General features: G+C 32.9%; 1 protein-coding gene across 1 annotated transcript; it reads right to left on the bottom strand.

Moving 5' to 3' along the window:
* Positions 1-3,059: 3,059 nt before the first annotated feature.
* LOC140441459 (serine protease snk-like) lies at positions 3,060-18,992 on the bottom strand. Its single transcript, XM_072532194.1, has 6 exons — positions 18,826-18,992; positions 12,244-12,489; positions 9,985-10,121; positions 6,015-6,124; positions 5,447-5,846; positions 3,060-3,308 (listed from the first exon to the last, which is right to left on the bottom strand). The coding sequence occupies exons 1-6, from the start codon at positions 18,896-18,898 to the stop codon at positions 3,129-3,131; spliced, it is 1,146 nt and encodes a 381-aa protein (XP_072388295.1). The 5' UTR covers positions 18,899-18,992; the 3' UTR covers positions 3,060-3,128.
* Positions 18,993-26,284: the final 7,292 nt, after the last annotated feature.

Genomic DNA, 26,284 nt, shown 5'->3' with positions numbered 1-26,284 from the left:
AAAATATTTTATTTTTACATTGTAATTATGATCTCTGAGTTATGTATGTTTATGGTATTGTTTGTATGCGCATAAGTCCAGTTTTTCAAATTTTTATTACATATTTTTTTGCGTCTTATAGAGTCTTTAAGCATATACCCGAACTACTATACTCGCTAAAACCACACTCAGTACTAACTGCAAGACGCAAGAGTCTCGCAGGCTCAGTCTTGTTCTTGCTTAAATCTTGCACGGTCAGTCTTGGTCTTGGTCTTGCTAAAATTCGGCGGTCTTGGTCTTGGTCTTGGTCTTGCAAAAACGCAAGAACAAGACCAAGACTGCAAGACCAAGACCGATTTTGACCAACACTACTGATGAATGTACTTTTCCGCTGAATGGTAATGTTAATACACAAAACTGTCGGTACTGGAGTGATGCGAACCCGCATCGATTCAGGGAAGGTCACACTCAATGCCCTTAAAAACTGAATATTTGGACAGGAATATTAGGCGATGCTATAATTGGCCCCTTGTTCATACCAGTCAATTTAAGTGGCGACATTTATCTCGATAGGCTGGAGAACACCATCGAACCTTTAATTGTGCATGGATTAGAAAATCAAAGGGACGATCAAGGCAATCTAGCTATAGACGAAGATTTGCTGCACTTCCAACAAGATGGAGCACCTCCTCTTACCTCCACCTGATTTTTTTCTATGGGGTTACGCCAAGTCAGTTGTTTATAAAACTCAACCTGCGTCACTTGGGAAACTGAGAGAAAGAATTACGCAAGCATTTCACGCTATTAAATTATTATTATTAATACGCTTATTATTATTATACGCTTATTAAAAATAGGCTCTATTATTGTTTACAAAATAACAGAATCCACTTTGAACATTTACTTAATTGACATTTTTAACAAATTTGTAGTTCAACAAAAATCTCACTAGATTTTCCATTTAAGCCAAAGTTTCACAATTATAGCTTCACACTGTATAATTATTATGAATAATACGATTATATAGCATTATTTATAGTCTTTTTAATGAGGTATCACAAGTAGAGGTTTGCAATATCAACTTTTTGGTTATGATGGGTGAGGCCTAGGGGGTTGATGAAGATGAGTTCTATTTCAAGTCATTTTAGTTCCTTCTTACTATCCTAGAAACGGTAGTATTTTTCGATATCAGCTTTTGTTGGTGAGATATAGCCCATTGTAAGTTTTAAAATTGACACACTGTACGATAGCTGCTGTCAACAACATGCATATGTGTACTGTACAGTTTTGTGAACCAATATGACCACAGTTTTAAAAATTATTTGTTTCCTGGGAGAATATTATCCTCGAATATCATTCCAAGGGAATAGTGGGTGTGAGTTTATATTTCATTGGTTATATTAATTTGTTATATAATTTAAAAATTTTAGTTTTAATCGGACTAGGTTCATAGACATATAATACAAATAGACTGAGCGGTGCAGTACAGTGCCGTTCCCCCAGTGCGACAAAGAGATCTGACGTAAAGAAAACCCTGTAGTTTTTTCTAAATTGGTTTATCGACCTCCTGACCTAAACGACTAGTGAAAAGGTCACATGGTCGATAAACCCGGCCCATTAGAAAGAAATGCAGCTAGTGCTTTGCTTCAGTTTTCTCTGTCGCACTGGGGGAAGTAACTGTATTGCAGCAGTCAGTCTATTTGTTATTATATCTCTATGACTAGGTCAGATTAGATTAGAATAGATTAGGTTAGGTTACATTACGTTTTATTTTGTTATTAAATAGTTATAATGAGTCTTACGAAAATACTAAATGCTTTCTTGTGTCCGTGGAAACAACATTGAAGGACAACAAAAAACAATTGAAGAGCTCGAGGCAATAAAAAGGCTAAGCCACAATTTTTTCAATTTAAAGAATTTGAAGATTTAATAAAACTGGCTCTGTAAGAATGATCCTAAGCTACCAGACAAGTTTTACGGCTATTGGGCAATATATGTCGCCGCCAGGTTATAACGACCCTGTTACCGAGTTGCAAAATAAAAAAAAAAAATTTAAACAAGAACCTTATAAGCCACAATAAAATCTACATCGATACTTGATCGAAGAGTATTGAAAAAAAAAACAGGCATTTTATAAGGGAAAAAACAATAACAGAACAAAAACAGAGTATTTGGAATGTTCATTTTAATATGGAGTTACATACTACAAATAAAATAATATCTTTGAATGGTGAAATAATTGCAAAAAGTAATAGAATTGGTATTAAAGAGGAATGGTGAAATAAATGAAGATGCATACATGAAGTGGAATTAGAGCTGTAAAGATAAAATAAAAAAAATCGAGTGGTGTGCTTTGTGAGAGAAAAGTTCCAATGAGGCTGTAAGTAAAATTCTATAAAACAACCATAAGACCAATTACGATATATGAAACTGAATGTTGGATATTAAAAAGAAACAGGAATTACGATTGCATGTAGTAGAAATGAAAATGCTTAGATGGATGAGTAGAGTGACAAAAACGGATAAAATTAAGAATAAACATATTAGGGGAATTCTTGGGGTGGCACCAATTTTTGCTAAAATGAGACTGCATACGTTAAGATGGATTGGTCATGTTTAACGTCGAGACGTAAATCACCTTACACGAAGAATAGCGGATTTGTAAGTTGCTGGAAGGAGTAGGCGGGGAAGATTAAAGAAAACCTGAGGAAGACTCTTCTACAGGACATGTCGATAAAGGGGATAGATATTGGCATGATACAATATGAAAACTTATAATGTAACTAGGGCATAGGAATAAAGGCTAAGCGAATGATGATAATGCAGATCAGGGTGTAGTCGTTTGAGTGACCAACCATGTATACATAGGTATTCTTATAAACATTATTTTAACCAATATTATGTTTTTGATTATTTCTTAATGGTATTTCTATTTTATTTTAGTATACATTAAGGTGTTTGTTGTATTTTTTATGCGAACTGGCTATATCATATATGTGTATTTTAGAGAATATGTTATATAAAACTATTCAAGGGATGTTCTATCTCTTTAATTATCCAAACAAAAGAAAGAGTTCATAGACTAGGATAAAAAATTTATTAAACAAATACGTTTTACAAATATTTTAATACTGTTTTATACAATAACACTATGGCCACACTGTATCCTCAATCCATTGGATATAATTATACACTTTGGTATATACGTTGATGCCATTTTCACCACTTTCACATTCTGTATCCTCCACTTTTATTCCTACGATGTCGTGCATGCATTTAATAGCCTCTGTATCAGGGCGAAACTGAAGAAGCGGCCCGCCGATATCGACCTGCAATAGATTCATATATTACAGAATATGTTAGAAAAGAAAGTGCCACAATATACAAAATAATTATAAAAAAGAGACATAATACTTCATATAGCCTGAACCAGAATTGAAATCAAGGCTGAATCTTGAGAACTATATGCACTTCAATTCTTAAGATTTTAGACTGTTATTGATTTTATTAGGCTACATTTCACTCCAGATACGGAACAAATGATCATCTACAAGTTATTAAAACGCTAATAGAAAAGTGCACAGAATAAAAGCCATTTATTCTTGTACTCGTAGACTATAAAATGGCATTTGATACTATAGATCATCATTATATGCTTCGAGCATTGGCTGACTTCCGCATTGACTATCGATATATTTCCTTGATAAAGAGTATCTATAAAACTGGTATAGATTGTATTCGACTTCGTAAAGAGGCCAAAAAGTTGCGAATAGAATGTAAAATTAGATATTGTAATACAATCTCCCAGAAAGTTTATATAGCTGTACTCGAATATACGTTCAAGCGAAACGGAGATCTAAACCACCTAAGATCGTTTTAATGTCTGATAAAGTTGATAAAGCTACAAATATGCTGAAAAGTGTCCAAAACAATTTATCTTAAAATTAATACCTCAAAGACAAAATTTATGACCAATCTTGTAGTCAGCAATTTAATTCACATTGAAAGCCGTAACATCGAGCCAGTAATAGCTTACAAATATCTAGTGCATGCATGAGATTCGCTTAAGTCAAGATAGTCAGACAATGCATTTTACAGGTTTTTAGATATGGTGCAGAACTTTGACAAGAGGATCAATGAGTTAAATAAGAATTACACCACATGCTATAAAAAGATCAGTGTTAGGTATTACCATCAAAGATAAAGTACCAAACCTAGAAGAACAGGAATCACGAATGCAGTCAAAAAAACCAAGGCTAAATGAGCTTGAGCAAGACATGTTCGGATGTTGAGCCAGATTGACAGATAAAAGATGGACCAGAAAGATTCTGGAGTGGCGACCAAGATAAGAGACATATCAAAGTAAAGGGCGACCACCGACTAGATGAATGAATGATATAAAGCACATCAGCACAAGTTGAATGCAAGAATCTCAAGATAGAAATACATGGAAAATTTTACGGGACGCCTAGGTTCAGCAGTAGACAAATATAAGCTAACTGATGCTAATAATTTTACAGGGAATTATAGTGAATAGTCAAATACACCTAAAATATTAAAATAAGAATAGAGAAAGCCAGCCCAATATTGTTCCCCAGTTCATTCATTAATGATGGAGACAGAATCGTTAACATGTGCGAACTGGTTAACTTAAAAGTACAAAATACATTCCATCAATATAACAGAAATTATTCGTATGTATGGGAAAGACCTACCCTTAAACAAAGATGATTCATCGACTTCTTTATAACACGACAAACAATGACAGAAATGGTAAAACATGCTCTAGTCAAAAGGGGAGCAAATTGTGGATCATATCACAAATTAATGCTGTAAATTCAGCTACCCAGTAGCGCAGGGAAATGAAGGAAGACAAATTAACCTGCAAAATCAATGAAACCAGCATCTTAAGAATAACCAGTTCAGAACCGATATCGAAAAAAAAGGCAATAGCTATATATTTGCAATCTATTATGGATGAAAGAACGAAAAATAATAAAAATAGAAGCAACATCGGATGAATATAACGAATTACAAAGAAGAGGTAAACGGAAGGCCAGGGAAGACACACATGTAATGTGGAAACAGCACTGCATTAATATAGAAAATAGAAGAGGAGGTTCGCAGTCCACTGAAGTATGGACTGAGAGAGTTTTGCTGTATCCGCTTCAGAATTTTAAGAAAAAGAAGGGGCATGACTACCTGGATTTCGAAATACGAGGCGAAAACGAAAGTTAAATAATAGTAGAAAAAAATATGTTGGAAAAAACCTAATAGTAGTCGTACGTTAATCAGTAAAATGCTTTAAAAATACTTTTTATTTTTTAAGTGATTGTAGAAAAATATTTATGTATTATGAGTATAAGATAACAACATTACTAGACATTAATTACAGTCAAAAATAGCAATATTGCTCAAAAATAATAACAGAAATAACTATCATACGAAAAAATGTTGAACTACTTACGCTGCAAATATCTCCGTAGTAACCTTTAGTAGCTGCTTTAGTACAGATCGAGTTGATTTTGTTAACACCACTAAAATTATGATTACCAATATCGTTATCATTGCATTTATCTTCCGGTAGTGGTTGTACGTATACTCTTTTTAAATCTTGACCAACTTTATTAGCAAATTCTGCAAGCTTCCAACCTGCTGTTACGAATCGATGTTGAGGACTGTCATTTTTAGTGTACAGACAAGCTGGACGTATAAAGCCGTTGAACTTGAAATTTGTTTTGACTTTTAATAACACCAAACTTTGGTTTTTCATCGTTGAATAGTTGGGGGGTAATATTATTTCAGAAATTTCTTTGACTTGCAGAATAAGATCATTTTCGGATGCTCTAACGAACTTGGCATCTCCCCTAAAAAATACAATTTAAAAATGATAATAACTGGACTTTTAAAATATCTAAAACAAAACTTTTTTCTCTCTTTATATAATATAGTCATATCGTAAACCAATGCTACAATTTCCAAACACAATAATTTGGATTCAGTACTAAACCATCTTTCACTCATAAAATACTTACTTTGTCATATCTTTTATACAACGTGCTGCTGTTAGAATAAAATTTTCACTAATAAGTGATCCTGCACATCCCCATTTTGTATCAGAATCTGAACCATATCCAATTTCTACCTAAAAGTTCATAAATAAAATTTAAATAAGACAACAATGGGCTCAACGAGACTTCTTGTACTATATTTGTTTTTAGGAAAACATTTTTGTGATTTATTTATATTTGTTTATTTAGCTATACTAATACTGCTAATGAAAACAATAACTGAGACCGTGTGAATACTGTCTAAGGCTAATTGCAAAATCTCATATAAATATTTCCAATTATTGTTTAATAATAAAGAACAAGAACAAGAACGAAGAATATTAAGCTCTGACAAAACTTGTCACGCCATGTTTTTTTCCTTTTAAATCATTATATTACAAAAATCGTTATAGTGTATATACCATATCCGGTAATTATACTATATACGATAAAAAATATTATCTACTAATATTTAAGACTGCATCTTCTTCATAACTTTTAATACGGAGTTATTTGCAATTATTGTGATTTTTGACCTATTTAAAAATATACTAAATGCTACTGGATTTTCGATAATTTTTTTAGCAAAATATGGAAATATTTTATTTCCGGGAATATGTGTTTTTTTCTTTTTAGGGGCTCTTCAACGTGTTACCACGCCATGACACAACTAAAACTATTTAAACCCTATACTTCTCACTAGGAGCACGAAGGCGGAAAAATCTTTTTGGAAATTTGATCGTCTTCAACGCAACCATTCTCTCCACCATTTACTTATCTATTTGACCCGTTTATATAATATATTCCAGTTCAGTACATAGGTCACAGTGTTCGAACTGTCGTCGTGGAAACATTTGTCGACTTTTGCCCTACTGAACCTATAAAGGCAACCACAAAAGTAATCATGATCTGAAAGCAACTTTATCAGATAATAATTATCACGTCTGTGCTCACAGTCTATCCAAATTTCTGTGGATAAACTACTTGGTCTACTGCGCCACATCCAATGTATCCTCTTTAACTTTTCTCATCACAATGTTCATCTACCTCTCGTTACCATTTTTTTATGTCCAACCTTCAACGTCAAAATAGCCGTTCTCTTTTACGCACCACAACATGCAGGACAACACAACCGGATATCACCCATAGGTTCGCAGCTGATACGAACCTATATGTACATGCAGCGGAGCAATTCTGCCCACGCCCACCACAAGCCTCTTATAAGCGGGCAGTTTTACCGCCCTACACCAATCTTTAATCAACATAAAATTCTTTTCTGTTGTGTCTTTTTAGGCCCTCTGAGCTTTAGTATTACCTGCAGCAAGTTTCAAAGTATTGTCATTTATCCGATTCCAAGGTTATATCCTCTGGTTATACCAGAGGTATAACCTTCTACACCTTATAATACAGGGCAAGATCGCCAAAAGAAGAGGCCCAGACTGAAGAAGAATATTCTGGCTCCGAAATCTCCGATAGTGGTATCCAGAAACATTCTCTAATCAATTTCGAGTTAAATATAATCGCCAATGTTCGATAATCTGACAGGGTACTAAGAGAAGAAGATCCGACCCCAAAGAAAATATCTTGCCCTGCGTGTTCAATGCATGAGTTTGTACTTATCCTATGCAAGCAAGCATATTGAGGTGGTCTGCAAATTCTAAAAGAGTAATAACGTCCCCACATTCACGATTTATTTCTCCGTCATACGCCAGGTTTCACAGCGTCGGATCAAAGATTGACCCCTGAGGTATCCTAGCCGTAAAATAATATTACTTAGATACTAGGAATATTGCCTTTTTCTCAACGAACCGATCATGTAGCACCATGTGAATGTATTAAGAGGGTTTTGAATATTCATTTTACTGATGCTCGAAAAAGACAAATCAGTCTTACAAGCCACTTCGGATAGCAAAACTGAGCGCGAAGTTATTAAAGACTTCAAAAACAGTTGTGTGCAAAGCAAAACATTCAAAGGGTCCCAAAATCACGTCGTCTTTACATGTTCCATGTACTTAATCACCCTAAATGTTATCCAATTTGTATCGAAAACCTTGCATGATTCACTCGTCTCAGATTAACCGATTGAATAAAGCCTATGCTCAACTGACCGAATCTCATCCATAAGCTCGTTATTTGCTATTTTAGCTCGTATCTGACAATTTTTACAGCATACCGAATACTTTTTAATACCTCCGTCGAATTTTTTATGCTTTTTAAATAAATTTGACTAAAAAATTATGACAGTTTTGTTAAAAAATACAACTAGAGAGCGTTTCACGTTAAGAACCGAACGTTGCGTAAATTGGGCTACGTATTTCTTACGGGCGATAGAAGCTCGCCACGAAGAGCACAAGCACGATTCAGAATGTATTTGTATTTTCTTTTTCACAGAAATAAATTAAAATGAGTGTTTTCTAACGTAACTGACCATAAGTGCCCATCGGACAAAAGGGATGAAAGTAGGGAAAATGATTTTAATTAAATAAATTTTATTTACAAAAGACAAATTTATTTTATATTATTTTAATTATTTTAACGACAAGTGTTTTTCAATGAGAATACAACATGCTATTAGAATCATAGTCATTACAAATTCCAATACAAACTACAATAATGTCACCCATGCCGCAGTAGTTTATATTACACTGGTTAAAAAGACAAAGATTTAACAAACTTATCACGCACAACTTGTTTGTTTCAACCGAGGAGTAAAGTAGACCATGATGGAACTACCCGATATTCTGATATAGAGGCATCAGTATTTGAGTTTCGTTCCCAAGGATACACCGTCGTTTATTTGGAGTGAATATCGGACATAGTGCTTCCAAAGAATCGTCGTCTCAATCAGCCGTAGAGCAGTCCTAACCTAGCTTGCAGAATCATGCACAAGGTCATTTCCCTTGTGTATAAGTATTGGGCAAATCCCTTCCAAACCTGGTAAGTTATATGTCTTAAATGAGTTTATTGCGCATTTGATTTTGCCCTGGTTCATTACTTCTTTTGCTATACGGCAATTTTCCCAAGAACCATAAGTCATGGTATGCATTTAGGATATTTTACCAATTACATGTTTGTACATCTATCTTTGATTTCTACTTTTTCATTAGAATTAAAAACAACCAATACTTTTGTTTGGATGACCAGTAAGTAAATTATGTGATAGTCTGAAAATCGGCGAACACAAAGTGCCGAATCCGAAAAGTATGTAACTGATAGTCCGGCAAAAAGTAAAAATTAAGTAATAGTGCAACAAGTTTCAAGTAATATAACATTTCTTTTAAGGGGAACGTTAAATACAAGGCGTATAGGGTGTTAATAAACATGTAATGCTAAACAATAGAAACATTTAACTATTTGTATCAGACTTAAAATAATTACATACCTATATGTCTAGTAAAAAACATATTTTATAATACACTATCTGTATTCAACTATACGTATCTGCTTATTGGAGAAATTAAGTTAACTACATCTTCACATTGCTGAATACGGCGCTGATTAGGATGACTCGTATATCGGCAGTCTAGTAGCAACACGTCCCTTGGCATTTTGACAACACATATCTCCATAAGCCAAACGTTCCGTTCTTAACGTTAAATAAAGTACAGTATTTTGTCGCAGTCATATAAACCCAAACAAACAACAACAACTAGTATTTGTCAAGTGCATTAAATATTAATTAAAAGAGCGTAAAATATACGCCATAAAGTATAAAATATTCGACAAAAGTTTTAAAAAGCATGAAATATTTAAAAATGATGCTATTGTTAAGATACAACAATATGATAACCCCTTATGAACAAAAGGGATGTTCCAAACAATTAAGACTATCAAACCTGTTTAATTTTAAAGCAGAAACGATCCTAAAACATAGACTGCCTTTAACATAATATATTTAAGCTACAAATAGTTCTTTTACAAAATTAATTTTGTAAAGTGTGCAAAAAATACTTACCATATGAGGAAACTCGTGTCGTTTTGGAACCGCTGTTATTTCATTATTGTATATTCGACAATCAAGATACCGATGTGGGTTTCCAAAAAGAGATAAGTTTACAATAACGTAAGCATATGCACTGTAGACTTGGCACACTAAAATCAGTTAAACACCGCTTATAACAAATTTTTTATTATAAAATTTATTTTAATTGAAAAATATTTTAAAAAGGCAATGGAATAAAAAAGTATATAAATTTTGAATTAATTCAATCTCAGAATATTTAGAGTTTATAGAATACCTATCCCTGTAGAGTAGTGATATTGGCTATAGCCATACTAGCTGCCGTTTTTCCATACCACAGCACTGATCTTATCCTTGTCTTCTATCTGCATAGCGAGTCTCTTACAGTCCAAGCCGTTTGTCGCTTCCTTTGTACCAGCGATTTCTGTCAATTTGGTCATTTTGACCTAATTTTATTGCTGCCATTTTGTCTTGGAATTCAAACATTCGCAACGTTCCAAGTACTGTTCGCCGTCCTCGTTTCTTCGTTCCAACTTAAGCGTCAGCATATTTAAATGTTCTGTTATTGGCTGCAACATAATTCTTGACTTACGCCCATAAAAGCTTAATTGGTTTGAGCTCGCAGTGGTACGGTTGCAACCTTCAAATTATTCTATTTTTACTTCTTACCAGTTCATCTACTATATACTAATTATATCCTCATTCATGTTGTTTAACGGTTTCTAAAAGTTGCATTTTAACAGCGTTTCTGGAATGTCTTTTAAGAGAAGCCAATTTCGAATATCTGACTTTTGGAAATCGAAAGGAGCATTGTTCATAACAATTATGGCATTTTCTTCCAGTGTTAGTAAAATCTTTTTAAACCAACTTTAAAATAACTTCCCATACATCTCCTAATGGTAGGCTCCACTTTTGCTCGATTCAAAAGCCCACAGTGCATCCATTCTCACTTCCGATGTAACAGAGTTATCAGTCTTTTACCTTTTCCGAAAAGTAATATTAAAGATAAAAGTTAAAAAATTGAAGGGTTATTTTAATTTGAATTTCCTGAAGGATTTCTTAAGCCGGTCGACAGGCCACCCAAAAATAAACGTCCGCTGAAGTCACAGAAGCGTCCACCCAAACTTTTGATTTTGTATGGCCAGCATTTATCTAAGTAACAAATTGTTGTCTTTTCAACTCTATATTGTTTTCTCTTTTGCAAATAATATTTTCGCCATAGCACAATTTCATTTCTGTCGAGTAGCTATTTCTTCCACGTTTTTTAAATACAAAATATGTCATTTTCGTAAGAGTTTGTAAAACGTGGTTCTCTTAAAATTTGGTAAGTCATTATCATTATTTATATCTCATAGGACTTTGTCAATTGTAGGAAAATATTGATGAAACTTTCTTCTTATAGCTGACTTAAAAAAGTAATCTACGTCATCTATTCATTTTGAACGATTTTTTTTTGTTTTCGGTGCATATAATGTGTGAGACATTGAAAACACTTTTCGAACAAACTCCAACTTTATCTGTGACTCTTTGTTGAATGTCCGTTAACGCTAAAGTAGGATTATCTTCGGATTTGTATATATTAATAATTATTTCTTTGGTTCTTATATCTACTTTATTTTTTAAACTATTTTCCTAAAAAGACTTAGTGCTAAAAATTGCCCGTTTTTATTATCAGATTCCGTATTAGACATTTTTAATAAATGTAATTATTATACTTTTTCAACTAAAATAACAAAATATAAATTTTTAAAAGTTACCTTTATAAATACTTAATTATAAGCAGAGGAATTATTTTAAAGTAGGAAAAAATTTTGTATTGACTATAAATAAACAAAATCTTAGAAAAAGCTTGCATTATATCAAAACACGACCTAGCAATTAAAAATCAACAAACCATCAGTTTTGCACAAATAACTACTAGGACTCGTCATTCCACGGAGCGGAAAAACAAACTGCGTGGCTGTTAGCCCAACTGACACGAAAAAGATGGTTCGATAACTTGTGGCCAATAGCAAGTTTTTCATCACGTGTAGACTCCAATATCACGCAGTGACTTCTGTTTATTCTGTCGATAGCTTAAGGTAAAATATAGTTTAGGTAAGATATTTGATAGCACATACAGATGTCCCAACCAAAAGTGGTAAACAATTCACTGCAAAGTTTCTTTAATCTTAAAAAACAGCAAAATGAGGATACCTATTATCAGTAAAAAACACAATTGTAGATTTTTTTAGCTATAATTCTTTTACTTACTTTTATTAGCTTTATCTCCAGGACCTGGTCCAGTTCTCTCAGATGTATTTTCATTCTGTACTGGTGGAGAAGTTGAATATGATGTAGAATTATCTAAACAGCATATAATGGGAAAGTAATTTTTTGTAAAGCCACATAATGATAAATCTGGTATGATTCCGTTGCTAATATTCTCTATGGCAGATTTACATTCCAAATCTTTACGACACACACCTTCCAGGCCAGCTTTTGTGGTACACTTGTCATCTAAAATTATTATAATTTATAATATGTGTTATAATAAATTGCAATAAAAAAAAGATGTTACAGTAGGCAGTACAGTAGACTAGCGCGAAACTTGAGAGCGAACTGTACTGATCGTATATATTCTTGTTCTTGACCTCGCTGGCAACAATGTCACTGTTCAGACAATTAAACTTCGGGAAAATTAAAATATTCGTTAAATAAAACAAAGAATCGTTAAACGTTAGTTTATTTGAATGCCACTCATTTTAACTGCGACGTGAACATAACCCCTTAAGTTAAGAAATAATGTTTTATGATTTACCAGTAATTTTTTGGCACTAGTACCTAACCTCAACAGTTTTAAGCATTCTACTTTGCTTCTACATTTATCATTGGAAACCAAACTACATTGACAGGTTTTGTTTTTTTGATCTTATTTGTTAAGTAGGAGTTGTTCTTTTGGTATACAGTCATTACTGGTGATTATGCAGACTTTTTTTATGATTTTCTGCAAATCTTCTGATCTTTTTCTGACTATTTCAATGCTGAGGTTTCTATATAATATGTTTTCTTTTCTACTGTACAGGTCGTATTTTTGCCAAATTTTTTTGTGTATCTCCACTGATATGCACCGAAAGTCTATATTGTCTTAACGACTTTTTTTTATAAATTATTATTTTGACATACGCAAATAAAGCAGAATTTTTTATTCAATAAGCTAGTACAATTTTACGTATTTAAAAACACACCTAGCTCAACTGTATTCTTCCAACTAGAGAGCTACTTCCTTCTCGAATTTTGGACGTAACATTAGCCTTTGCCCAATAACATTAGCAGAGATAGAAAGCGACCATAAGCCAGCCTTGTACAAAATCCGAATGAAAACACTTATGTATTTCATAAATCAAATTACAGAAAACAGCGAATAGAAATTTAAAGTTGAAAATCAGTAAGATGACACAGAAGGTATTTATACTAAAAGAGAATAGCAGAAAAATGCAAAAACAAAAAAGGAACATCAAATGAAACGCATTCGCCTATGAGAAGAATTTTAATTGAGCACTGGGAATCCCTCGCAAAAAAACTGGAAAAAAAAAAGAAATATGAAGCTTTATAATAGTGCAAAGAGCAGAAGTATAGAATTTAATCGACAAGAAACATATCGAAAATAACTTGTTCGTTTTACATTCTCGCAGAATATTTAAAAAATCTTTGTTGAAATCGATTACTGGAGTGGAAATCTACACGTCTCAAACATAAGTAAAAAACGTAATTTTCCTTACAATCAGTTCTGGCTTAATCTCATATATACATATAAGCTTAGATATGCCATTAGAAAAGGCATCTTGGTTTACATTTGAGCATAGGTATGTTAATGTTGTATATAAACAAGGCTTTTTATGTTTTCAGACATTTTTTAAATCCAAATTGGTTGTCTTCAATGTCTTCCTCCAAGTTTGGTACATAATAGTCTGTAGTGTGTGATTTTCAGAAACAGTTTTAATATATAATTCATTCACCATCTGTTGCACGGGTGAGGCGTATCAGTCCAGGAAAAACTCTTTTTTGCATTAACTATTCCAGCTACGTTTCAAGGTTAATAATCTGCTATATACACATTTTTTATTAAAAAAAAGTTATATACATTTGAGATATACCGCTAAATGGACTGACATGCCCCGTCTGTTTATGTAACGTAGTTCCATCTAGCGTTTATGCACTGATATAAGATGTAAATAATTTTCCACGTAACTAAAACTGAATTCTGTTGTTAATCATTCTTTAAAAATGCATTTACAATAGTAAGAAAATTAGTACGCTCTTGTTTTCGTAACGGATGACATAGTGTTTATTTTGATAAAGTGAAATTGTTACATGTTTTTATTGGACTACTGTAGCAGAAGTACATTTTTTTTATAAAATGACTATATAAAATTTAAAAAAAAACAATTCATTTTACAATTTTCTCGAGTATTGGGAGTGTATGATTTATCGATATTTTACCTATTTTTTTGGACATATACTTAAGTTATTCAAAATAATTTTTCGTGTATAAAATCATGTTTTTTTTTTAATTTCAGAAACTGGATCAAAGACAGCGATACATGGATCCACATGAGAAAAAGTTTAAAATGTACAAAACCTATACGAGACAGTTTTAACTGGTACCGAAGAATTCTCGGAGGAAAATGATTCTAAAGGATTTTTGAAGGAATACTAAACAAAAAGATGAACAAGATGAAAATGCGCCAACTGATTAAAATCGTGTGGATCAATCAGCTGAAGATAGGCGCTTTTATTACTTGATGTAACCAAAATGAGAAAAATTCCACTTTCACGAACCATTTTTGCGATATTCTTGACATGTTTATGCGATATACAAATATGTACATAATAAAAAATGCTCCAAAATATGCAGATAAACATGATGTGAAAATAACATCCAAAGAAAAATTGCAGGCTCATTTTGGTTTGCTTTATCTATGGGGATCTAAAAAAGTAGCAAAAGGAAATTTACAAGACTATTGGACAGACGATGGAACGGGATCTGAAATCTTTGTAGCTGCTATGACCTAGCCAAGATTTAGATTCTTATCGCGTGTGATTAGATTTGATGACTCAGAGAGTAGGAAAGAAAGAAGAGCTATTAATAAAATATAAATTTACTTGTACTCCTGAAGTCTGTCTTATATTAGACAAAATGCTTTTAGCGTTTCAAAGACAAAATTTATTTAGAATGTACGTCACTAAAAAAATGGGATGAAATTATTTCTTTGATTGATTCGAGAACCTTTTACATAAACAACATGGAGAAATCTAAAAATGCCTTACTAGTATCGTCTTTGCATCGCGATATTGACAACATCGATCTGTCAACTAAAGTCGCCCAAAAGTCAGAAATAATATCTATATAATATATATCTAAATATCTAAATAATATTCAACATAACGAATAGTGGAGTTGATGTGGTAGATATAATGGCTTCGACGTGTAATATAGTCAGAACAACTCGAGAATGGACAATGGTAACATTTTATGGACTGCTAAATGTGGTGGCAATAAATGCTTTAATTATAACTAAGCACAATAATCTAACAGAGACAGAAGAATATTCCAAAAAAATTCAAGGTCATGGCTCTTGAACACAGAGCTTATAGTCAATAATGCACTTTTTGTCTTTCCGATGCGACATTTAATCTCTAGGGTATTGTCCTGAAGCTATTTTCTTGTGGCATTTTAAATTAATTACTATTTAACTGGGAATAAGCCACAATTAAAGGTTAAAATACGTTTATTGACGTTTCAATTTCCACTTCGGAAATCGTTCTGGAAATTTTCTGAAACGATTTCCGAAGTGGAAATTGAAACGTCAATAAACGTATTTTAACCTTTAATTGTGGCTTATTCCCAGTTAAATAGTAATTAACTCTAGGGTATTGTCCCACGACTCATTGAATATAGTTCCCAGGTAGTTGTACTGTGAGACACATTCAATTCTCATTTGGTTCACATACAGATTTGGTCCAGTTAGATTTTACTTACTGATGATCATTAGCTTTGTTTTGTTAGTGTTTATATCCAGTCCATATTTTCTACTTGTTTCCGTTATTTTGTTCATTAAGTTTTGCAGCCCTTCTATGGTATTGAAAAACACTATTGTATCATCTGCAAACCGCAGGTTATTGAGCTTTACTCCATTTATTGGGATGTCTTTATCAATATATTTTAGAGCCTCTTCAAAAATGTTCTCCGAGTACAGATTGAATATTAGGGATGAAATTATGCACTATTATCTCACTCCCCTTAAGATTTTGACCTGATCAGTATATTCTCCATCTATTGGGAGCACCGCTGATTGATTCCAATATAGGTTAGCTATTATTTTGAAGTCTCTTCCGTCAATCTCTGCCCTCTTCAGCACTTCCATCATTTGTTCATGCCTGACTTTATCGACAGCCTTCTTGTAGTCAATCAGGCATGCAAAAACATTACAGCTGACATTTCTACATTTCTGAAATAATACCTGCACGCTAAATAAAGCTTTCCTCGTACCAGCGGCGTTCATAAATTCAAACTGATTCGGCGCAATTTATTCTTCGCATTTCCGGTAAGGACCATAAGACCAAATTTATGATAGTATCAAGGAGTCCAATAAATAATGAACAACTAACTCTTGGTGGACAGCAAATAGAGAGAGTGACAAAATATAAATATCTGGGAGCTTACATCAACACAGAATTAGATCCAGACCAAGAGATCCGGGTACAAAGAGAAATGGCAAGGGCAGCGTTCTTAAAATTCAAACAATTGTTCTGTGACAAAAATCTGAATACTGCTCTGAGACTGAGGTTTGTTGAATGTTACGTCTGGTCGCAACTATTGTACGGGGTAGAAACATGGACACTAAAAGCGCAAATAGTTAAAAAGATTGAAGCCTTTGAACTTTGGATATACCGGAGAATGTTGAGAATTCTATGGACTGCCAGGGTCACCAATGAGGAAGTGCTGAGAAGGATGGGTCGAGACAAAAAATTGTTGAGAACGATAAAAGTACGCAAGACTGCATACCTTGGACACGTACTAAGAAATAATAAATATAGTCTTCTGCAGGTCATCATGCAGGGTAGAGTCGATGGCAAAAAGGAATAGGTAGAAAGAGGAAGTCATGGCTGCGAAATATTCGAGACTGGACAAACATGACTGTAGACGAATTATTTCACGTTGCAAAAGACAGAGAAGCTTTTAAAAATGTGGTCGCCAACCTCCGTTAATAGGGACGGCATAGGAAGAAGAAGATTTCCGGTAAATTCTTTTGTGGATCACTTTTAAAAACAGCTTCAGCAAATGGCTCATAGGGCTTATGGTCCTATAGTCTTCACAAACTTTTGCTCCTGGTTTTTTTGGGCAATGGTACAAACTCCGATTTGAGCCACTCTACTGGTATTTTTCCTACCCTGTATATTTCATTAAATATTTCAGTTATTATTTTTTATTTGTTCTGCATCTAATAGCTTCAGCAGTTCTGCAGGGATTTCATCAAGTCCCAGTGCCTTTCCATCCTTCATTTGTCTAACGGCTGCCGTTATTTCTTCTGGTAGGATTTCGGGACCTGAATTTTCTTCAATGGTGGGCTCTTGTATTGTTCTAAGATCATGGAAAAGTTTCTCCAAGTATTCTTCCCATACTTTCTTTTATCTTCTTTGGTTATGGCAAGATTGCCTTCATCATCTGTTAGTTTTCCGCTGTTGGTTTTCGGAACTTTCCAGCTATTTCCTTCACCTTTCGATTAACATTGAAGTTATCATATCGACTCTGATACTCCTCTATTTCACTTACCAAAGAAAAAAATGTACTGTAAAATTATTATTCAATCAAAAATATGATCAACGTAACCAATCCATAAATGTTTGTGAATCTATTTATCCATGATTAGTGAGAATATATCGAGAACCTACAGAGCAGCATCTGTCAGTACCGCACTAACTCGATGGTACCGCCCCACAGGCCTAATCAAATTAGCCTCATTTTACATTTCCCTCGTAAATTATGATATCCTCAAAAATAGCGTGTTTACATATGTGTTGACAGAGAACATGTTTAAGGTAATTAGTTAAAATCGCACATTTTTTTGTAGTTTTTCTGAGGCATCTAACTAATGCGACGTTGTCAACGGTTTGTTAAGCTTCTTAGATTTCAAAGAAAATTAAAATATTCAGAATCATTCGAAATTATCAATTTCGCCGGTATAGCAATTATATTAATAAAATATAGTAAAATCTAACTACCAATACTAAAAGAAAAAGTCAGAAATAAGAGTATATTAATAATAACAAATCAACATAATAATTATCATCTATAATTAACTGTAACAAGCACACAAAAATCAGAGTATGATATCAATTCGAGGGCACAACGTCTTTCTCAGATTTCACTCTAAATATGGCTAATAGCTATATAAGATGGAGAGAAGTAAGAGAAATATCAAATTGATATTACCATCCACCATCCATCGTCAAGTACAAACATTTACAGGTTAAGATCATTCATAATTTTTATTTCAAAACTTAAGAAACGTCAAAACAAAAAATATACAATTTAATTATCATATAATTGTCGTTTAATTTCATATAAAATAATAATAAACATGCCACAACAAAACAGTTTCATAACGTTTCTATATTTGAAATCAGCAGCCTCAAATTAGTTACGAAGAAGTGTTTTTCTGTTCACCAATGTGATCAAAAACATTTAAGAAGTCCTCAAAAACCGCACTACACTGCATCATATTAAACTTGACAAAGTAAATTTTATGATTTTAAAAATATTGTAGTTATAAAATATACAAAAATACGTACGTTCTCTCTGCCCCATTATACCGGAATAGCATATCAGGAAAACAACAAAAGTATCAATTCTGAGGTGAAACATTTTACCTTCAGAAGTGCATTCACCAGACAATTAAAGAGTAATATAAAATTACAAAAATGTTAGTGAAGCGTATAATATATACCTATCTTGTTTAGTGTTATTGGGAATTCTATAAATTGCGCAGTCGGTGCAAGTTTTCATATTTTGTCAAGATATAACGAAGCAAAGTTGATTAATTGAAAAATCCAGTTTGAGCAGTTTAATAATAAGCTAAAAGCAGAGGTGGACTTCGCCAATAATCAATATTTGTAATAAAAATATTTGTTCATACTTGCTATTCATGTTATTAAATCAAGTAATTAGAAGAAGTAAAAAGATTTTTCCACAACAGAAGCTACACTTTCTTCTTCTTAAGGTGCCGTCTTGTTTAGAAGATTGACGATCATCATGATTATTTGAACTGAGATTTAGGTACTCTTTTATTTTATATTTATATTGTAGTTTATTATCTAGACATAGTTTTTTTATCTAGCTTGATATATCTTTGTAAGAAAACTTCAAAACGTGCCATTAATACCTTTCTAAAAAATTTATAAAATCACCATTCTGTGGCTTTATGGCAAAAGTTGATATGTCTAAATTGCTATTTGTTGGCAAATGATAAAAACAACTTATATATAAAGTCCGGTTTATATAAACTTGTAGCACTCGAATATGTGAACCAAATGGTATTAGACAAAAATATATGGACAGCATTATTACTTAGGAGGGGGAAAATAGGAGAGGAAAAACATGTCAACTTTTGCCATTTTTTTTTACTTTTGGTATGACATATCAAAGTAAGAAGATTGATAGAAATTACAAAATTATTTGCAAACTTAAGAAAACAAATATGTATTGTATTGGTTCATCGTTCCAGGAAATAGTGTAAAAGGTAAAACTAATTAGTATAAATGTTTACAAATAATTATTTATTATTACTATCATCAGAAGATTAGCATTTCTCGATTAGACGCGGCTTTATTAGACGTTCCAAGACTTTGGTAAAACTGGTGACAGTCTTCATGCATCAATGGTAACAAACTTCGGAACAAACAAATGGAACAAATCGGCTTTCTTGTTAGTGTTAATTGGCAATGGATTGTCATAACATCCTATAGAGCGTTCCACGTTAAGAAAATCACATTGTGCTTATGGAGATTCAGTGTTGCCAACACTCTCAGGCAAGTGTTGCTATTAGATTGTCCATATATGATTCATTCTAATCAGAGCCGTATTCAGCACTGTGTAGTTGTAGTTAATTAATTTCACTAATAAAAGGATATGTATAGTTGAATACAAAATAATGCATTATAAATACTTGTTTCTTTAGTTGAAGGATACAGGTATGTAATTATTATAAGACTAATAAAAATAGTTAAATTTTACTATTGTTTAACATTACATATTTATAAACGCTTTAGATAAGATGTAACTAAAAAAAACAAGTGCAGCTTTAATTTTATTTTCATGTAAGTAATAACAACAATTACATACATAAAAATTTTTCCTTGTATACAAGGTGAATCACCACTAACGGAACGGAAGATTACAGCGAAAGAGTAAACAAATTTTAAAAATTTAAAATTATTACTTTGTAAATTGATAAAAGCTATATTTTAAAATTATTTTAAAATATACAGGGTGTCCCAATAAACTTCGGCGTATCAAACTTATATTTTTTTATCTTCTTATTCTTCTTCCCCTTTATAAGCAATCATGCTTGTTCATTGGCGGATTGATGGAAGGTTGTCACTCCATCTTTTTGCGCGGTCGGCCGATACTTCTTCTACCGATGAATGATTTATCTCTTGCTATTTTGACCACACGTGTCTCCCCCATTCTGCTTATGTGGTTATTTCATTCTTTTTTCTATTTAGTATCAATTCATATATATATATATATATATATATATATATATATATATATATATATATATGTATATATATATATATACATCTATGTATATGTATATATATATATATATATATATATATATATATATATATATATATATACATAGTCCAAAGTTCGGTCTCCTACTTGCGAGTTTAATGTCAGAGTTATATTATATAAAATTCCTCTCACTAGTACCTAATTTTCACTTTAGCCGGACTATTATTACTATGTACGATGGCACGTAGCTGCATACGAACTACTGCATCGTAAGTGAACTTTCTGTTGTTCACTCTACTTTTGGTACGTTTTCTATGGGCCTTAGTCCCCCTTCCGCAGTTTATTTGCGTATTTTAGAAATATGTAGTACTAAAACTTACTCCGGTCATAGCCCTTACTTTATCGGTTAAACTTCTAACAATTTCACCACTTCTTAAATATCGATGATAATTAAATACATTTAAAATAATTTGTTTTGCACGGATGTCCAAGATATTCCCTTGGCTTAATTTTTGAATGTCCATTTTCAATTAACATTTAACTGTAAAGTCACAATAACTACTAAAGAACCGCAAAGAATTATTATCATTATGTAATTAGAGAACGACATAAAATCGCTGACATACGCACACCGTATTATTTTAAGTTGCAATTAGTAATTAGATATACGCAAAGCGGTCCGTTTAATTGCTTATCTTTAATAGGCGGCAAAATGCATGATTTAGCTAAGAAATATTTCCTACTGATTTCCATGATTAATGGCATATGGTATTCTCACCGAAAAATAAATAAACTGTCGTTACTATAATTAAAATAATATAAAATAAAATTATCTTTTGTAAATACTATTTATTTAATTAAAATCATTTTCCCTACTTTTCATCTCTTCTTTCGAATTGGCATTTTTGGTCAATTACATTAAAAAACATTAATTTTAATCCATGTCTGTGGAAACGAAAATACAAATAATACAACCCTGATTCGTGCTTGTGTTTGTCCTGGCATCGCTGCTTTTCTATCGTCCATAAAAAATACATGGTCCAATCTCCGCAATGTTATTTTCTTAACGTGGAACGCTCTATAGTAGATTTAAATTGTTAACATTTGCTGGTCTTCCTCTTTTACTTCTTCTTAAATCCAAGGTCTTGGAGTCTTCATTTTCATATAGACTAAATTTAATTTTAATAACTCCAAATGGTTCTTCGTATCTAATCCATATTACTTTTGACCAATTGATTTTAATTCCTTCATTACTTGTAGTTTTTTTAATTAAAACGTCATATAAAAACTTAAAAAATAAAAAAAAAATCTGTTTGTGTTAATTCATGAACTCGAAACGACTTCGTACCACGTACCAACAAAATACCACTCACGAGGAATCATTATGGAAATGTCTGTTAGTTTTTTTGATCTTTTTTTTTTAGCGTGATCGACAGCATAGTAGATGCGTGTAACCTAGAAGTAGGAATTTTTGATCTATCACTTTAATATCCGGTCAGGTTGCTACTACGTAACTTATCAATATGCTCATATCAATATTGCGGTTTTGTTCGCCGCAAGTGTCAGAATAGGTTATTACATATGACACGTTAGCAGGTAAACTGTACAGTTTCTTAAATAAATAGAACGAAATATCTCCTGAGCCTCTTTTTGCAATACTTTCATGCCACAAAAAGCTGTTTTTGATTAGATCGTTTAACTCCTCCGGTGATGTAGGAGGGATGATTTCGTTTGGATTTTTGGGCCTGTCTCTTTGTCTTTCGACTCCTTCTATAAAGTTGATGTCCTCATAATTTAATGTACACTCTCTCTCAGGATTGGGAGGGATTGGCTTTCTGTCATTTCTCAGTATTCTCTAAAGCCTCTCAATATTTTGCATATTTGGTCCTTGTTCCTCCATGTCTCTTATGTGGTTTTCCCAGCTTTCATTACGGTGTTGTAATAGTGCTATTTTGACCTCTTTGTTTAACCTGTTTGCTCTATTTTTGTCCGCCTGGTTCCTTGTCCTTCTTGCTTTGTTCTTTTCCCTTATTATTAAATTTTTTATTTCTTGCGGTATATCCTTAAATCTTTCCGTGTGCATTTATACTTCCTCTTCTATAGTGATGTTGCTGTGCTCACAAGTCTTTTGAAGTTCGTCGACTTAATTTTCTTTTTAACTCTTTTGATTGTACTTAATAGTATGGAGTTGTGGTCCGTTGTGCCTTCATCTAATGTTTGTTATTCTGTTTGTAGTGCTAGATTTTTTAATACTACAATGTCTATGTGTGTAGGAAGTCCATTTCCTGGGTAGTGTGTTGGATCTGTAGGGACCATTGCCATAACGTGGTCATTGTAAGTAAGTGTTTAGTAGTCTTATATTTCTGTTCGTAGCTCTGTTATTGCAATTTGGGGATCTTGCAGTACGGTCTCCTATTATAATTGAGGGTTCGTCGTTTAGGAACGTATTTAAGTCGTCTTTGATCAGTAGATCTTGTGATCTTAAGTAGGCGGAGGTAATTCTGACTTCTCTTTGCCTCACTTGTATTCTTACTGCTGATGCTGGTATAGTATTTAGTTGTGGTGTTAGAATTCTGATGTGACCTATGCCTTTTTTCACTAATATTGCTGTGTCACCTGATCTTGCTGTGTTATTGTTCCTGTATACTGGAAACTTGATATTGATGTTATTCGTGAGCTTTGTTTCCTGTATTGCTACGACATCCATTTCATATCTATTGACCAGTTCCAGTATATTCTGCTTGGTCCTTATGCCTCCTGGGTTCAAGGAGCCTATCCTCAAGTATCCTCTATTTGCTTGCACTAGTTCAGTGCTAGCTTTATGTCTGCGATCGCCTCGTGGACAATTCTAGTGACCAGTTACTTAACTGAGTTCACTAGGCCATCTTGCTGTTGTTTTAAGATCAAGATGGTGTTTTCGGTATTTTGCGCTTTCGCTGCCTGTGCGTAGGATGGTCCGCTTGATATTTGTTGCAGCATTTTTTATGTTGTCTTTATGATTGTTTTCTTCCCCAGGTTGGACATCTGGGGCATCCTCTGAAGTTTGCCGGGTGTTGCCCATGGCAGTTGGCACATTATCGTGTAAAACCCCTCCTGAAAAAATATTATGGTATATAGCAGCTTATGTATAAAGAAAGTACCGGCAAAAGCAATCTTTACAAAATGAATAAAACGCATAAGTCAGAAGAATATTATTATTTTACTTAGTTAATTTATTATTAATAAGGTTCAACCAGTTGCTTTACAACTTGATATGCACTGCTTGAAAGGACACCTATCTCGATACGGAACAAGTTGCTCATCTAACGTTATGTTTTTTCCTGGTTAATAGTATTTCTGAAAGTTTTGGTTGACTTGATTCCACACATCGCGTATTGCTGCTAATTTGTCATTGCTTCTTCGCTCAGACCTCGTGTTCTTATCGCCAAATCGAACAAATCTTAGCAAATTTTGAATCGTTTTAATCCCATAACCTACCATATTTAACCCCTTTAAATATGATAGGTCCATAAAACTTACTCCAAAGTATATCTACATTATGGATGTTGGCACTCAGGTGCTCTGCAGTTAGTAGTAGTCGAATAAAGGCATACATCTCTGTAGAGTCGCAATATTTTCAGTTCTCTATCCCCAGGACTTTTTCGGATTCTTTATTTGTACACTACACTATTTCACCCACTAACAAACAAAAGAAATCAACAAGATTATCTACATTTTGATCAGGAGCTAACATTACTTTGTGTACTTTGCTTTTTATTATGTCGCAGGATTGCATACGTCCTGTGGGTTGTGGTTGACTCTTCCAGTTAATTCCATCGTTAGTTTCAAAAATTACACACTCTGAAATCTGGGAACTTGTAGCTACACATTTTTCTTCATTATTACTCAATACTACTTGCTGATCATGATTTTCACTTGCTTCCGAAAGATGATCTTTAATTTCAGAGTCACTTGCAGTTCTGCAGCTGATATTGGTTTTCGAGACATTTTATTCGCACGATCTACTTTCACTTTAACTCAATATAATTTTAGGATCTTAGTTGTCGACACCAAACGATTGATATCAGATGTAATATTTACTTAAAAATATGTATAGGTATATACCTACCTGACAATATTATTGCATTCCAACAATGATTATCAGTTTTTAAAATTCATTTAGAATAGATATAACACCTATTGTAAGCATTGTTTGTTATACGTTTAGACTTTATTATTGGATTTCCGGAATCATAAAAGTCATTTAGTTAATCCACAAAAACATTACCTGACTGCCAGATTAACTTCTGTAATAAATATTTCGACTTCATATACAAATAGGGTCCGACGGGCCCATGTTGCCCCTTTACGTGACAAAATTATTTCGACGCACTAATTTTAAAAATGATAATGAATATTTTAAATAGCTTATGACTATGTTGAAGGAAACGTACTTTTAAACAAATTCAGTGATGCATAAAATTCAATAAATTTTTTTTTATCAGTTTATGATAAAAGAATTGGCGTCTCGTGCCCGTTGGACCCACCTTGCCTGGATAAGGGTTAATGTGCTATAATTTAAGTAATTTTGTTGTGTTTTAGTTGTTCATTTTTTGTTTTATGTTGCTTTAGCTTGTAGTATTTAGTATAATTAAGACTAACGTACTGAGGCCTGATGATGGGGCAGATATTGTAAGCCTTGAAACTGGTAGTCTAAAATTTACGGTCATTAAATAATAAAAACTTTTTAAGATTGTGAGTATTGAGTCATTTCTCATATACTGGTATTATGGACTTACATTGGCAATATTTTAATGATTTGAATGGAAATTAATCGTTTGGGACAAATTTAGATGGCCCACAAGATATCATTGGAGGTACTGGACAGAACTTTTAAAGATATTCATGGCAACCAATACATTTTTTGGACAGCTATGATTTTATTATTAGGTGACAATAAAACTATACCATAACCGGCTGAGTAAACGAGCAATATTGGCGGCAAAAAATACAGATGTCAATGATCTTAATGTGGTCATTCAGAATTTTCTTCCAGGCAAATTGTTTTCGTTAAAATCCGTTGACACCGTTATAAATCAGAATAACGTAGTCAGCTATACTACAGAGTTTTTAAATTCATTGAAATGACCTTGACTTTCACCTCACAAGTTACAATTAAAACTAGGATCAGTTGTTATTACACTGCAAGTTATAATAATACAATGACCGCTAGGATCAAGCATATAGTATAACTCGAATTCAATAAGAGATTACCGCCTGTCAGCACCGAAGATTCTGAAATCTTAAAACACTAGTTGCGACGTACTGGAGCAGCACATTCAGAAATTGTATCTATTACAAATAACGCATCACCAGACCACCTTTTTCAGTCTGGCATCAGTCTTATATATTTGTAGTCTAAAAAATTTTATATTTTAATTGGTAACCAAAAACTTTAACATGTTAAAAAAAAGATAGAAATAAAACAAAAGTGGATTAGACAAGAATATAAAGAAGAATACAACAAATTAA

Source organism: Diabrotica undecimpunctata, chromosome 5 (assembly GCF_040954645.1).
Source record: "Diabrotica undecimpunctata isolate CICGRU chromosome 5, icDiaUnde3, whole genome shotgun sequence".
Taxonomy (NCBI): Eukaryota; Metazoa; Arthropoda; class Insecta; order Coleoptera; family Chrysomelidae; genus Diabrotica; species Diabrotica undecimpunctata.
This window is presented reverse-complemented; position numbering and strand designations above follow the sequence as displayed.

Bases quoted from the DNA above. Each gene is read 5' to 3' on its own strand.
- LOC140441459 (XM_072532194.1), bottom strand. From the start codon at position 18,898: ATGTTTCACCTCAGAATTGATACTTTTGTTGTTTTCCTGATATGCTAT. The intron at 12,490-18,825 runs GTACGTATTTTT...TAATAATTTTAG, and splicing joins TATAATGGGGCAGAGAGAAC to ATGACAAGTGTACCACAAAA. The intron at 10,122-12,243 runs GTAAGTAAAAGA...AACTGATTTTAG, and splicing joins TGGAGATAAAGCTAATAAAA to TGTGCCAAGTCTACAGTGCA.